Source organism: Metopolophium dirhodum, chromosome 1 (genome assembly GCF_019925205.1).
Source record: "Metopolophium dirhodum isolate CAU chromosome 1, ASM1992520v1, whole genome shotgun sequence".
Lineage (NCBI taxonomy): Eukaryota > Metazoa > Arthropoda > Insecta > Hemiptera > Aphididae > Metopolophium > Metopolophium dirhodum.
This window is the reverse complement of record NC_083560.1, coordinates 51,408,895-51,423,825: the sequence shown is the minus strand read 5'-3', so window position 1 is coordinate 51,423,825 and position 14,931 is coordinate 51,408,895. Positions and strand designations below refer to the sequence as shown.

The window sequence follows — 14,931 nt, the reverse complement described above, 5'->3', positions numbered from 1 at the left end:
ACGGCGAAAAAAAAAACCGTCGGCTTCGGCGGCGGAAAACCCGTCATCGCGTCGTCGGTGGTGGGGTGGGAGTAGCGACCGGCGGCGACGGTGGGCCGAAGCCCGATTGGTCGTAGTCTAGGCGACCGCGGTTCGGGGGAGTCGCGACGTGGTGTCGCGGGCGGGGCGCGCGTACGGCGTCGCGTTCGGACGTCGTCCAATGCGCGAGCGCACCTCGTCAACCGCCGCACCGCGCTTCCGGCGCTCCACGCTGTGCCACCGTAAACGCCGCGCGCGCACGATCACACGCGCACGCACTCGCCGGCACGTATTATTATACATTTGTTCGGCGGCCGGCCCCACCTCCTTCCAGGCCCCACCACCGACGTATACAAGTATACGTGTTTGGTGGGTGTGTGCGTTAGGTGTGTGTGTGTGTGTGTGTGTCCGTCGACCGGGACCGTGACCGGGGCCGGCGGGGCACCACACTCTCGCTCGGTCGGTTTAACGACGGCAGCAGTTTGCCGCGATCAGCCTTGCCCGAACGAACAATATATATGCCGCGCGTACACATAATACATTATATACCTGCGAGCAAATAACACACACGCACGCACACAAACACATAATAATAATATCATGTCGTTATTTTGTACGGTGCATCACGTAGGTATATAATATATTAGCCGTGAAACATATATATATATAACGGTCCGTTGATTGTTACCGTGTCCGCGATAGTCAAAGACGCGCGCGAATTCACCGCCGCCGGTACATCGTTGCAGTGTTTGTGAACCGCGCGCCGAGAGTATACCGCACCGTTTGCGCGAGACATCGGTACACATACGCACGGTTCGAAGTGACAGCAGAGCTACCGCCGCAGCCAGGAAACCACCGTCGGATCAGAGACACGGACCACCGCGACGGGAAGTGTTACAAAATATTTATATACACATATTTTATATATGCCGTACACTCGCTGTGGACAAATATTATGTACGATTGTCCACCGTTACCGTCATCGCCGCATTCGCTAGCGCCGCCGTCACCGTTTTCGCCGTCGTCCCCGCCGTCGCGGTCGCTGCTCATCCACCGTAGCCTCTGATATTTTACGTGTTTGCAGCGCGAGTGACAACGTCGTATACACACGTGAAGTAACGCCGTCCGCACACACCCGCAACCGTCGTCACATCATAGGTACAATATAATAAATTATTATTATACCAATAAATAGGTAAAAGTAAAAAACGCCAACTATGACAATGCTATCGTCGCAAAAACTTTTGTACTCCGATACGGCGACTGCTGCGGCAGCGGCCGCAGCTGCTGCTGCCGCTGCTGTCAACGCGGCGGCCATGTACGGCGGGAATTCGTCGACCACCGGCGCCGGCGGTGGTGGCGGACCGTCGTCGACTCCATCGTTGTGCTCACCGCCTCCGCAGTCACACCACCAACAGCAACAGCAACAGCAACAACAGCAGCAGCAGCAACAGCAACAGCAACAGCAACAGCAGCTTGTGTTCGGGAGCAGTGCCTCAGCCGCAGCTAACATGCAACAGCAACTGTACGGTGGCATGAATTCCGCCGCAACGGCCGCTGCGGCTATGTACGGCTTGAACGCGTCGGCCGCCGCTGTTGCCGCCGCCGCTGCAGCCGCTGGTGCTGGCGGAGACCCAACCGGCGCCGCAAACGCCGCGGCGCTACAACGGGTTCGCGCCGACAAGACGTACCGCCGGAACTACACGCACGCTAAACCTCCGTACTCGTACATTTCGCTCATTACGATGGCCATACAAAACTCGCCGGTGAAAATGCTCACACTTTCGGAAATTTATCAATTTATCATGGATCTGTTTCCTTTCTACCGGCAAAATCAACAGCGGTGGCAGAACTCCATCAGGCACTCGCTGTCGTTCAACGACTGTTTTGTTAAAGTGCCTCGGACACCCGACAAACCAGGTAAGGGTTCGTTTTGGACTTTGCACCCAGACTCTGGCAACATGTTCGAGAATGGTTGCTACCTACGCCGGCAAAAGCGTTTCAAAGACGACAAAAAAGACGCTTCGTCGATCCGGCAGCACGGTGACGGTGGTCACCACCATCAGCACCACGGTGGCCACAATCACTCAAAAAGTTCGTCGCCCATGCTACACAGCGGTGGTGGCGGTGGCAGTCAACACCAGCTCAGTGGTCAACATCAACTAAGTGGTGGCCATCACCATCAGCAGCACCATTTAGACATGGTGCTGGACAAGAAGCCGTCGTCATCTGTACCGCCGTCATCGGCGTCGTCCTCCTCCGTACTCGCCGCTGCTGCTGACCATCACCACCACTTGCTTCAACTGCAACACCACCATAATCAAAAACTAGGTGCTGGTGGTGGCGTGCTCATGTCATCAGCCGCTGCGGCAGACTTGGGATTCGGTGGTGGCATGCACCATCAACACCAACAACACCAACAGCAGCAGCAGCACGGCAAACATCATTTACTTCTGCACCACCACCATACGCACGATCACCAAAATAGCCACAACAACGGTAATCACCATGACAGTGACCACGATCACGTGCACCACATGCACCATCACTTACAACAACACGGTGGTGGCGACGATGACTCGTCATCGTCCATGTTGGTTGGGTCGTTGCTGCAACATCACCAACACCAGCAACAACAACACCAGCAGCAGCAGCATCACCACCAGCAGCAGCAACACCATCAGCAGCAGCACAGCCCGGTGGACATTTACGCCGCGGCTGCGGCCGCCGCACATCACAATCACCAACAACAACAGCAGCACCAGCAGCAGCAGCAGCAGCATCATAGCCACCATCAGCAACTGCAACTGCAACAGCACCTCAAGTCTTCTGCAGCAGCGGCTGCCGCGGCCGCAGCTGCTGCCGAATTTGCCGCATCCAACCATCCATTTTCAATTACGCGACTGTTGCCGCCACCGCCAACGGCCTCAGCTGCTGCTGCTGCATCAGCGTCCGACAAACCGTCGTCAGCCGCATCCGTGGCCGCAGCCACTGCATCGTCCGCGACGGCCGCCTCCGCCGCCGAGAAAATGTACGAAATGGCAGCGGCTTCGCAGTACGGTACCACGGCCGGGTATAACGATTACTACCACCCACACGCGCACCCACATCATCCACATCACCACGGGCACCCACATCCACACCACCAGCAGGCGTCGCTTTATCACGCGGCCGCGGCTGCTGCAGCAGCTGCCGCCGCCGCAGCAGCTTCCGGTGGACCGCAATCGTCAGCGTCGTCCGTGTCTGGCGCTGCCGCCGCTGCCGGATCGTCGTCGCCGTTGTGACATCACCATCACCATCAGCAGCTCCAGCAGCACCACCAGCACCAATATCCGCCACTTGTTTGAAGGCAGCGTGGTCACTGGTGGGCCTGCGGCAACAACAGCGGCATCAGCAATAGTAATTATATTGCAGACACGTTTTGCGTTAATTTTTTCTTCGATAATTTCCAAGTGTCTGTCACGCGTGCATGCGTGACCGCGGTACGCAACGAATGCGTAATTTTTATTTTATTTTTCTCTAGTAATCTCTCGAGTACCTTCTACCTATAAACTATTATATTATACTCAAATGTGTTTGATACCGTCATGTTTCGTTTTTAGATTTATTATTATTATTATTATTATTATTATTATTATATTATTATTATTATTATTATTATTATTATTATACGTGTGTGTGTACAGTATATATTTTATGTTAGTGTGTACGCGTTTAAAAATTTACAAAACGACCTTTTATGTTTATCTATAATATATATAAAAATTAATTTATACAAAATAGTTATGCGATGCGATGCAAAAATTGTTGTGTATGTAGTTGCGCCCCCCCCCCCCCCCCATATATATATGCATATAATATATTTTATAGGTATTTATATATTTTATACGCATGAAAGTATAACATATGTGAATATTGTGAATTATATGTACCTATATTTGTAAACCTAGTAGTAAGCTGTACTATTGTGTATATATTGGACGCTCGATGCGTGCCAATATATACATTATATATAGGTGCGTCGAGCGACATACGACCGTCTTCGCCGCTTGACCATATAGTATGTTAAAATAATTATAGATTTAATATATAATATATTATAAAATGTACGTTGAAAATGGGAGTTTTTTTATATTACTATTTTTTGTCGTCGTCTCGTGCGCGGCGACGGCGGCGTTGGTCGGGTTTTAAACGACGCCGCCGCCGCCGCCACCGCACTATACTATATTATATTATACGCGTACGCACAGCAAACTGTTGTACTTTAAGTATTTTTTTTATATACATATATATATATATATATACAACAATACAATATTATACTTATACATACAAATACAATAATACGATATATGTACGTGTATATTTTGTAATGTGACTTTGTCGCATTGCGGTCGTGTCCTATACATATACCGTGTACCTATATTTTACCTAAATAATATGTATATATTTATATTATGTGTATATTATATTTATAAATATTTATCATGTGTACGGTTTTAAGTAAAATAAATTCAATTCGATATTACAACATATAAAAAATTGTACAAACGTGCTTTTTTACAAGTCGAGTAAAATATTATCATCTCGACGCGCCGCAAGCCATTATATTATGTGGGTGTCATGCCACACAGCATACTATTATACTATAATATACTATAACGTATACATTACATGATGTAGGTACTTGTATTGTAATAATATAATAATGTGAATTTTAAGTTTTTGAGTTGTATTGCATTATGACGAGGAAAACGGTACAGCTAATTAAACTTCACACGTAATATTTTAGCATATACACGCGTAATACCTATATGAAATATGCAGAATATTGCAGTGTATGCGCGTGTATCGGTGTGACATATTATACTATAATAATATATATATATATATATATATAGGTATACGTATTTATATAGGTTAATCGTATAATGATGGTGTGACTTGTAATAACAGTTTTAGCATACAATTTGCGGGGAAACCGAATTTTTTCCGACAACTCCGCACAGAACCTGTAAGTATATTATATTTGACTGCCATTACATGTGTGTATAATGTTATTATATCAACCACAAGTCTGTATAAGAAATTAGGAAAGCCGAAGAATATTACCCCGATTCCCTACGTACCTATATCTGTATTATATTATATCACTGCTTATAATATTAATATACTTAAATATAAAAACGCATATTATACTATTATAGACTATACCCATAAGGGTATAACTATATAACACGCATTCATACTTATATATATATATATGTATATATGAACACATCCTTAGTATTATATTGCTTTGCAGAAGGTACGTACCTAAGTATAAAATTTTCTCAAACAGAATAATTTAACATCTGCAAACTACCGCATATCCTCACAATTCACATTTTAATTTTTAACATTAAAAATGTTAGGTACACCAATAATAATACACCCTCATAATATAGGTAACCATTTATTTTCTAAAATGACGATTTCGTTCATATTGTAGTATAATAGCATATTAGGTATATTATAGTATTGTTTTTAATATTATTTTCTCAGAATGTATCAATAAATCGCATAGTTTGTATTAACTGCAGTAAAAGGTACTTATATATATATATATATATATATATACATGCGTATTCAACTGCCGACAGCCACAATAATTATATTATTTTTATAATCATGCGCCCATTAAACACACTCGTCATGATATCGCATCTATAAATTTATAATCACGAATCAATGTACAATTTAGCTTCATTAATTATAATTTATAGCCATGAATTATATAATTTAATTGTCTTCTATATAACTAATAATATAATATATTATTAAACAACAAATATACATAAATACTTATGACACATAAATGATAAATGCCTTAATTTTCTGCAAGTCTTCGTAGGTACAAAGTAAGTATATATAAATTACTTATCACATTGTCATCTAAATACGAAAACAACTTATTCTATATATTTAACGTTTATGTATATACTATATATAGGTACTTACTATAGTTACATATATAAATTATAACATAAACATAATATTGTATAATGTGTAGATAAGTTATCCCATCTTCCACAGTTTACGTTTTACATAAAAACGATTTTTACAAGCATAGGTATTGGTACAAAATACATGGCAAATAGTTATATGCCTTTATATCACTCTCAACAGATATAATGTAAATAAAAAATTAAATTTAAAAAACAATCATGACTTACGTACCAAAATTAAAACTGAAATTTTTTTCCTATTTCAAATCCTACAAATATTGAAAATGTATTAGATACCTATATCATAATATACTACTAATGTATTTATTATTCGATAATATTTTATTCAAACAGACAACTGTTGAACTTTATCGTGTCAGCAAAAAAATACATAATATATATGTACCTAGGTACCTACAAATATAACAACAAATATTATATTTATACAATTTGTAACAACTACTTATTTTTTATGGCATTATCACTAATGCAGTATCAATTAGGACGAATGAAATGAAGTATTCGTGGAAAATATTATTATAATATAGCACAAAAACGTATTATTTTTGTATTTTAAATTATTTTAAAGAAACTTTTCTTCGAAAGAGACATTTAAAAGTGGATAATTTAGGCAAGTATTCTAAGAACTTGGTTTCACATTTTATTACAACAGTCAATATAATTTAGTGACTTAACCTATACAAAAAATCAATTTAATCAAAATAAAAAACCTAACCTTAAGAACCAAGATGTATCACCTACTTAATGACCATTGAAATTGCATTAAATATTCATCTAACTAGAATGGCTTTAGTCTTTAATACCGTTTATTCAGTTTCGATTAAGGTCACTCAGTGATATTCCTAATGATGTGTTAAATTGTGCAAAATTTATTTTAATTAATGTAAACTTACTTTCTTGTTTTCCGAAAAGTTTAATCTCACTAGAGAGGAAAGCTAATATAACCATCACTTGTACAAAGTGATTCACCAAGCTATAACTCAACCATTATCATTTCCTATACATTTATATCGAATCTGGTTTTTGAAATTGTTAGCCGTTAGGTATCTGCAGGTTAGGTAGGTAAATAGGTACTTAGATCATTTTTTTTCAAATGTTACCACCTTATTTTACTGTATACTGTATACAGATTTTTTAAGATTTCTATGTAATTTTCCATATGTCTCTGGAAAAATCAAAATTTAAACGGACGGTTTCTAAGTTATTTAAGTGTATAAATACTTAGAATAATATTATAGAATAATTGCTTTAGAAGATAATATATATCTATGTAGTCTAAAATAAAGTGGTTAACGTTTGAAAAATTGAAGTTGTATAATATTATCTCCACAGCGCACTCGTCAAAATTAATTTAATTCGTAACAAAGCCAATTTAAAAACATGGACTTTAAGTAGGTGTAGGTACATAAACTGTGCATTTTCTAGAATCAGAATTTAAGTTAATGTAACATTACTTGAGTATTAAAGGATAAAAAGTTCCTAAACATAATAAGTGAATCATTGAATCACTCTGTATTGGGGCTTGTAAACGTTATAATAACGTTATATTTGATAAAAAACGATTAAAATTGTTAACGTAATTGTAACGGAAAGCGATAATCAAAAATAATTAAATGCCGCAAAACGAAACATAACGATTAACAAAATATATTACATATCATTAAACAAAACATAACACAAAACGTAATTTATAGAATATCATTAAACAAAAAACATCGCAAAACGTAATTTATAGAATTTCATTGAACGAAAAATAACGCAAAACAAAATAATTTAAAATCCATTTATTTGAAAGTTATATTTGTTTCGTTCACACCTGTCACGTATCATGTACTTATATCATATTATAAGCTTATTGTGCAAATTGTACAGATTGTTTATTTCAAATAAAAAAGAAAAAAAAATATTTGTTTCGTAGAAATATTTATATCATGCATACGGAAATTAGAATTTATTATATTATATTCCATATCGGCCTGGCTATTGCCTGCCCACATTAGTTATTATAGTTATTACTTATTATTAATACATTTAACAGGTATTAACACTATTCTAAATAACGATAAACAAAAATCTTGTACAACGTTTAAATTCTCAATAACGATAAACGCAAAACTTGTATAACGTTTTAATTCTAAATAACGATAAACGCAAAAATTGTGTAACGTTTGAATTGTTAATAACATAAAACGGACTTCTTTTCAAATGCAAGCCCTGCTCTGTATAATATATAATATTCAATTATATATCACTCAAATAAGTATCTAACTACAGATATTGTCTGTATAGCAGAATTAAACCAAAAATATATTGGGTGTAATATACCTATAGGAATAAATGGAATAATAATATTTTTAAACCCATCCTAAAAAACCTCAATTTAATTTTTATTAAAATTATGTTAAGTTGGTAACTATAGTATAGTAAAATTATCAACGTATAAAAACTTTGACTATTCATGTTTCTTGAAAGAACATTTTTTTTATAATCAGTTGCAACAAATATTTGTACAATAATAACCAAAGTCCATAGTTTTTTCTAAAATTAAGACAATTGGACGTGGGAATAAATATTACTATTCAAATAACAGTGTGGGAATAATAATTTCTGATTAGAAAATTAACTTATATAGCAATATGTGATGCGAGTGGAGAGGAAAAAATTGTAGCGTAAAACTATTTTAAGGTCAGATTTATTCTTATCAATAGTAAACTAATAGAATATTAAACGTATTTAAGTAAAAAAAACATAATTGTAAAGAACGCTCAAAATAAATATCAGAGCTCAAGTATATATCGTGTTATAGAGGCACAAACTAATTAGTAAATATATGTAGGTGCACAACGTTTTACGACTTTCAAAAACGGTGTAATTAAATTATCATAATAATTACGACTAACGAGTAATATCGTAATGAACCGTCATAATATTTATATATGCACGTACAAAACAATAAGTGTTGATACAGCTATATATAATATAATTGTTAAATACTATTTTATTACAACTTTCGTCGATGTGCAGGGTTGTGGGGTTTACGTCATTATATAACGATGCGCTGATTATTTATTTAGGTATTTATTTTTATATTCATAAGACGTGAGTACACGGTATTTTTTCTATACGACTATACGAGTATATTATTGTGACCAAATCGAAACTTAATGCATGCAAATAATAATATTGTATTTTAAACAAGTCATATTTTAATACGGTACAGCCCACACGGTTAAACGCGTATAATATGGACATCTAATAAACTCGTGAGTCGTGGGTTTAACGCGTTATCGCATTCCATATTATAATAACAATTATACATAATAATTATAATAATATACTGTAGTATGAGACGCGCGTGTGTGCTTATGAGATTTCGCGGAGTTATAACTCGGTTTCTATGCCTGTTATAATATTATACTGTTAGGTATATATATTATATTATGCGGGGCCGTTGACGGGTCGTCTTCGCCGTCAGTAAACGCCGCCGACGGAACGCTAGTCTATAATATAGTACCTATATACACGCACGCGGGACGATGCGCGCGCAACAACAATAATTAATAGTAATTGGTATATATTATTAGGTGTATATATATATATATATTTGTATATAGAAACAGAAAGCCATCGCGCGCGCCGGTGGCGGTGATTTATTGTAATATATGTAATGCGCGCCGCCGTTGTCGACGACGACCGTAACGGGGCGGCGGTCTCTCGGGGGTTCCATCATCCGAATCTGTGCGCGAGGCGGCCGGGGGGAAACGACTCCCCTCGCCGCGCGGCCGACCCATTTTCCAATGCGGCCGCGGGCCCCGCGGTCGAGTACACAGCCGACGGGGTAGCTATCCGCCGCCACCGCCGCTCCGACGATAATAATTAATTCATCACCGTCCCCCGACGTCAAATACCCCTCTACATCATCCCCCTGCCGCGGTGGAACAGATTGGAGAGATCAAAATAATAATACTACTACTGCTACTACGCGGCGCCGTTTACTATATATATATATACTCGTATATACACATAATAATATACCCGCAGTCGCCGTTTATGCGCCACTAATCATTATCATCGGCGGCGGCCTGAGATTTTCAGCGCGTGTGGGCGGCGGCGGGGTGGCCCACCCGTTTCCACCCATTTGTCGACTCGTCGGATATCGCGCATCCCTAGGCGGGACGTCGTTCGGCCGTGGTGGTACACGTGCGTATGTGTGTACCTATACGTATATATATACGTATATAAGAGAGTGTGTGTGTGTGTTACTGTTCCCTGTACATAGCCGCCGCACCGGACGGCTGTCGAGCGAGCTTTGGCAAATAAACGCGACGGCGGTCGCCACTTTAGGGACTTACAGTCGTTGTACTTATTGTTGTAATATACTAATATATATATATACGATATTATAGTTTTGTTCATTATTTTGTACATATAATATTATATAATACACCATGGATAGGCCTAACAAGGTTTTACCGTTTTTTCTCTCTCCCTGCAGTAGTAGGTATACGTATACCTATATTTATAAAAGTGGAAGAAAACCGATGAAAACGTTGTGATCTATCCTGCTTTATATATATATGCGGTATGGGTACATGCAACTGCAATGTGAATAGGTATACCTATATAGGTACACAATATTATATTTATGTCAGCATAACCGTGATAATAATATAATATCGTATATAGCTGTATTAGGTAATATATATATACCTTTTAGTTGGAATATAAATATATCTATGACATCTACCTATGTATATTATATTATATAAATATAGTATATTGTATATAAGTGGAAAGTAATCGTAATGATGTATTGTCAGTGATTATCCGCTTTTTCGTCAAACTAATTCGCGTTCAACAGAGAAAACTACAGTACTGCACTACTATGACCCTTGAGTAATTCAGTATATTACTCAAGGTAGGTACTAGTCGTATATAGTGACAACTTATATAATTAGGTTGTTTAGATTTATTATATAGGTTTATGCTCCGAAAATTCACTAAAAGTATTCAAGTATAGTCCCTATAAAAAAAAGTCCTAAATATATAACTATAGTTAAAACTTAAGAGTTAAAACATTCTCTTGGAAATGAAAAGTACGAGTATATAATCCTAACCTACTAGGTACATTATACTTTTACAGGTAGATATATATAATATATAATATTAGGTATATTATAACATTGAGGAAATTTTATAAATATAATACTATAGTGTATACCTACACATATTTAATAAAAATGTATATACAGAAGATTGTATTTGCAGAAAATATTTTTGGAATGTTTGTTTTTTCTATCAACGCTGAGATAAACCATATTATAAAAACTGTAAGTTTAATAATTCTAATCAATACATTGTTGAATTGTATTCCAAATTCAATATAAATGAGATAAAAAATTAGTTACTATTGTGAAACTGTAATAACTCTGCAATTTGCATTTTTGTATGTAAAGTAGGTATATTATAATAATATGTTATATATAACATGGTATAATATGATATAATAATGAAAAATAAAATAGATATAATATTATTATAGTTAAATAGTGTATTATGTATCTGCAAAGGCCAATTATACTAATATAAGATTATATAATATAAAGATAACTTATCTCGTAGAATAATAGATCCTAATTAAATTCAAAGAAATGCAAAATATATACATTATGGAATATAAAATTTTTGTAATACAAGCTGTTAGAAGAGTGACTAAGTGAGTCCTAATCAGTGAAGTTAGTTCGGATAGAGATTTTGATAAATAATACGATAAATAGCATTGTTCTTGTTCTTGGATGATATTATGATATTATTAGAGTCAACAACTGAAGCATAAAAAGGTTAAGTTCGGAGAGGGGAAAGTTAAGAAAAGATGACGTGTGTTTTTTACTCGGAATGTGATGGTTTGGCCGATTGGTTTTCCGCCGCTTGAGAATATTTTGATATTATTATTTTAAATACCTATGAAACTGTATTTATTATTATACATATATAAAGGTAACGTATAACTGTATTTTAATGTTTTTTTTGTATACAAATATAGATACGCCGATTATAGGTAAGTATTATAGGTACCTATTACTTAAAATTCTATTTTAATACAAAAAGTTTATTTTCATATATTATTCTTAATAAATAAATCTTTTCGACTTTTAAAAAAAATATATATAACTATGTGACAATATCCTATAATATTCCTATATGGTACCACATCTTAGACTAGTCAACTACCGATAATATTGTGCTTAACGCATAGCCCGATTAAAATAAATTTATCGATACAATAAAGATAATGATATAAGTAGCGTATTCGTACACGCAATACGCAAAAGACTAAACCGCTGTGGTCGTAATAATTTTATATCCACTGCGTATGTCTGACCATAGTGACTATTTCAAAATTCAAAACACATAATAGATATGATATTTTAAAAATTCGCCGTATATAAGTTTTTTTGTTGTCTCCCGGCAACACGCGCAGTGTGCAGCAGATGTCCGCCCGACAACAGCGTGATTTGTAATAATTATTTTAAACATTTATTTTAATAGAGTGACGAGTGCAGCGGCAATTTATAAAATAATTCGAAAAAGTCGGTCTCGGCTGCAGTATTTTATATAACGATCGGGGCAGTGGAGGGGGAGGCGTGCAAGCAGGTGCGATACCACGTATTCGCGCTAGCTACGTACATAAAGTCAAATTACGTGTCGTCGTGTGTGTGTGTGTGTGTGTGTGTGTGTGTGTGTGTGTAACCGTTGACCGGAACCACCGCCATCCACCTCGACCACTTCCACGTCCGTTATTGCCGCGACATATGGGCCGTCGGTGTCCGAGAATTACGAATAACAAATCATCGTGACTCGCAACAATTATGGAAAAATTAAAAGTCAACAACGCGTCAAGTCCGAGCTTAAAGGTCGGCGGTGGCGGGAGGACCACCGTTACGTGTTTAGGCTGCAAATTATTGTATATAATATAATATATAACCTGTACACATACAAAAATGTACCACACACGACAGCACTATGATATGGTATTAATAGTGGTATACCGGTATACATGTGTTGTATATTTTATATTATATTATCTATGTAATACGCTTTCAGAGTTGAGTCTTTTAACTATAATAATATATATTTAATATATTATTATATTTGTGTATGTGTGTATTATAAATACACACTATACAGAGGTACGGTAGTATTATAATATTAATATTAATTATACATATTATACAATATATAATTGTTTATTTATATAATTATATTATCACGTACATTCACGTGCTTGTTATAAGTACATTCAAATCGATTTTGTGAGTTTTTTCCTCTACTACAGTTCTTTGTCGTCTCTTAAGACTTTTATGGCGGAAATCCATTAGCCATCCCATAATGAAAGATCTCATCCTCGCGTGTAGTTACTATAATAGTTATGATAAAATACTTACATATAGAGCCATAGAGGTAGCGCAAACGTCAGTTGAGTATATTGGTTAAAGTTTTGCATTTTTCTATTATAGTAACTTCCTAAAATAATGTTGGACGCTATAAAGTGCTCTAGATATTGGTACATATAAATTGGTATAGGTATATAATATTATGTTATTATGTTCTACATATACATCACGCATACTTGGGGAAGGATAAATTCGCTTTAATAAGAAAAATATTATCGTTCGTGACGCCGACATAGGCCGAATCGCGTAGTCGTCATAAACACTGTTCTCCCTTTGTGTGTTTCGACGTATGCGACCACTATATATATAGTATACAATACATAGTCGGTCAACACTACGGCGCGTAAAAACAATAAATACCGCCTCGCGTATTTGTCGTCGTCGTATATAATATATATGTATATGCTCGCGTCCCCTAAATATCGCTCTTTTATTAATATACACACGTAGGTATATATATATAATATACAATACACTGTCGTTCTCTAAGGGTGACGACCACCACCCCCGTCGCCATCAATTTCGAGTGGCCGCCGACGGTGGCGGCGGCAGCGGTTTATTATTATTATTTATTATTATTTTTTAACCGCATGTGTCTCTTTTCGTTTTTCAATGGCCCATACGCTCGCCGTGCCCGCCGTACATATAACATAATATTGTACGTATGCCATATATATAATATACTAATATACGCTGCTCTCGCACACATATACATCATATTATTATTATGCATATTCTACAAAAACCATCATGTATATAGAAGTACACGGCGCTCGCGCTCATATATAATAGGTGTACCTAATCATACATTACACGTATATATAAACACTCTCACACAACACCGCATCGATGTATATAATATAATGTACGCGAGCGGCGGTGCGTATGTACCCGGGTCGCACGGTCGTCCTCGTCGTCGGTCTCGGGGAAACGACTGCGACGACTACGGATCGGTTTATTATTATTTATCTACCCATTTAACCCAACCCTGTTTTCCTCCGCGTGAACGTTTTTTTCTCGTTTTGTTTCCACGAACTGTTTGAACAACAACAACGCATATATAGTCGTATATAGGTATATACGCGGCGATGAGTGAGTGGTGCTGGCGAGAGTGTGTGCGCGGTGCAGTAACTACCTGGGCTGCCGCCGCCGTCGCTGACAATCTCTTCTTTTTGTCTTTATAACCGCCGCCACGCCGTCACCTGCTTCAAAAAAAAAAAAAAATAAAACCCATCCCATCTCCCATCGGCCATCGCGAGTGCCGTACCCACCACCCCACCGCTACCCACCGCGCACGCCCAATATCATATTATTATATACCACCGCCGCCACATAAATATTCCTATATAGGTACGCAATGACGACGACGTCGACGCACTTTGTTTGCACGCCGTGTGATCATGATATTTCCTGTTTGCCGGTGGTTTTTTTTTTTCTCAAAACTATTATAT

General features: G+C 37.4%; 1 protein-coding gene across 1 annotated transcript; it reads left to right on the top strand.

Moving 5' to 3' along the window:
* Positions 1–287: 287 nt before the first annotated feature.
* On the top strand, positions 288–4,582 carry LOC132934994 (fork head domain-containing protein crocodile-like). Its single transcript, XM_061001428.1, has one exon. The coding sequence runs from the start codon at positions 1,236–1,238 to the stop codon at positions 3,300–3,302; it is 2,067 nt and encodes a 688-aa protein (XP_060857411.1). The 5' UTR covers positions 288–1,235; the 3' UTR covers positions 3,303–4,582.
* Positions 4,583–14,931: the final 10,349 nt, after the last annotated feature.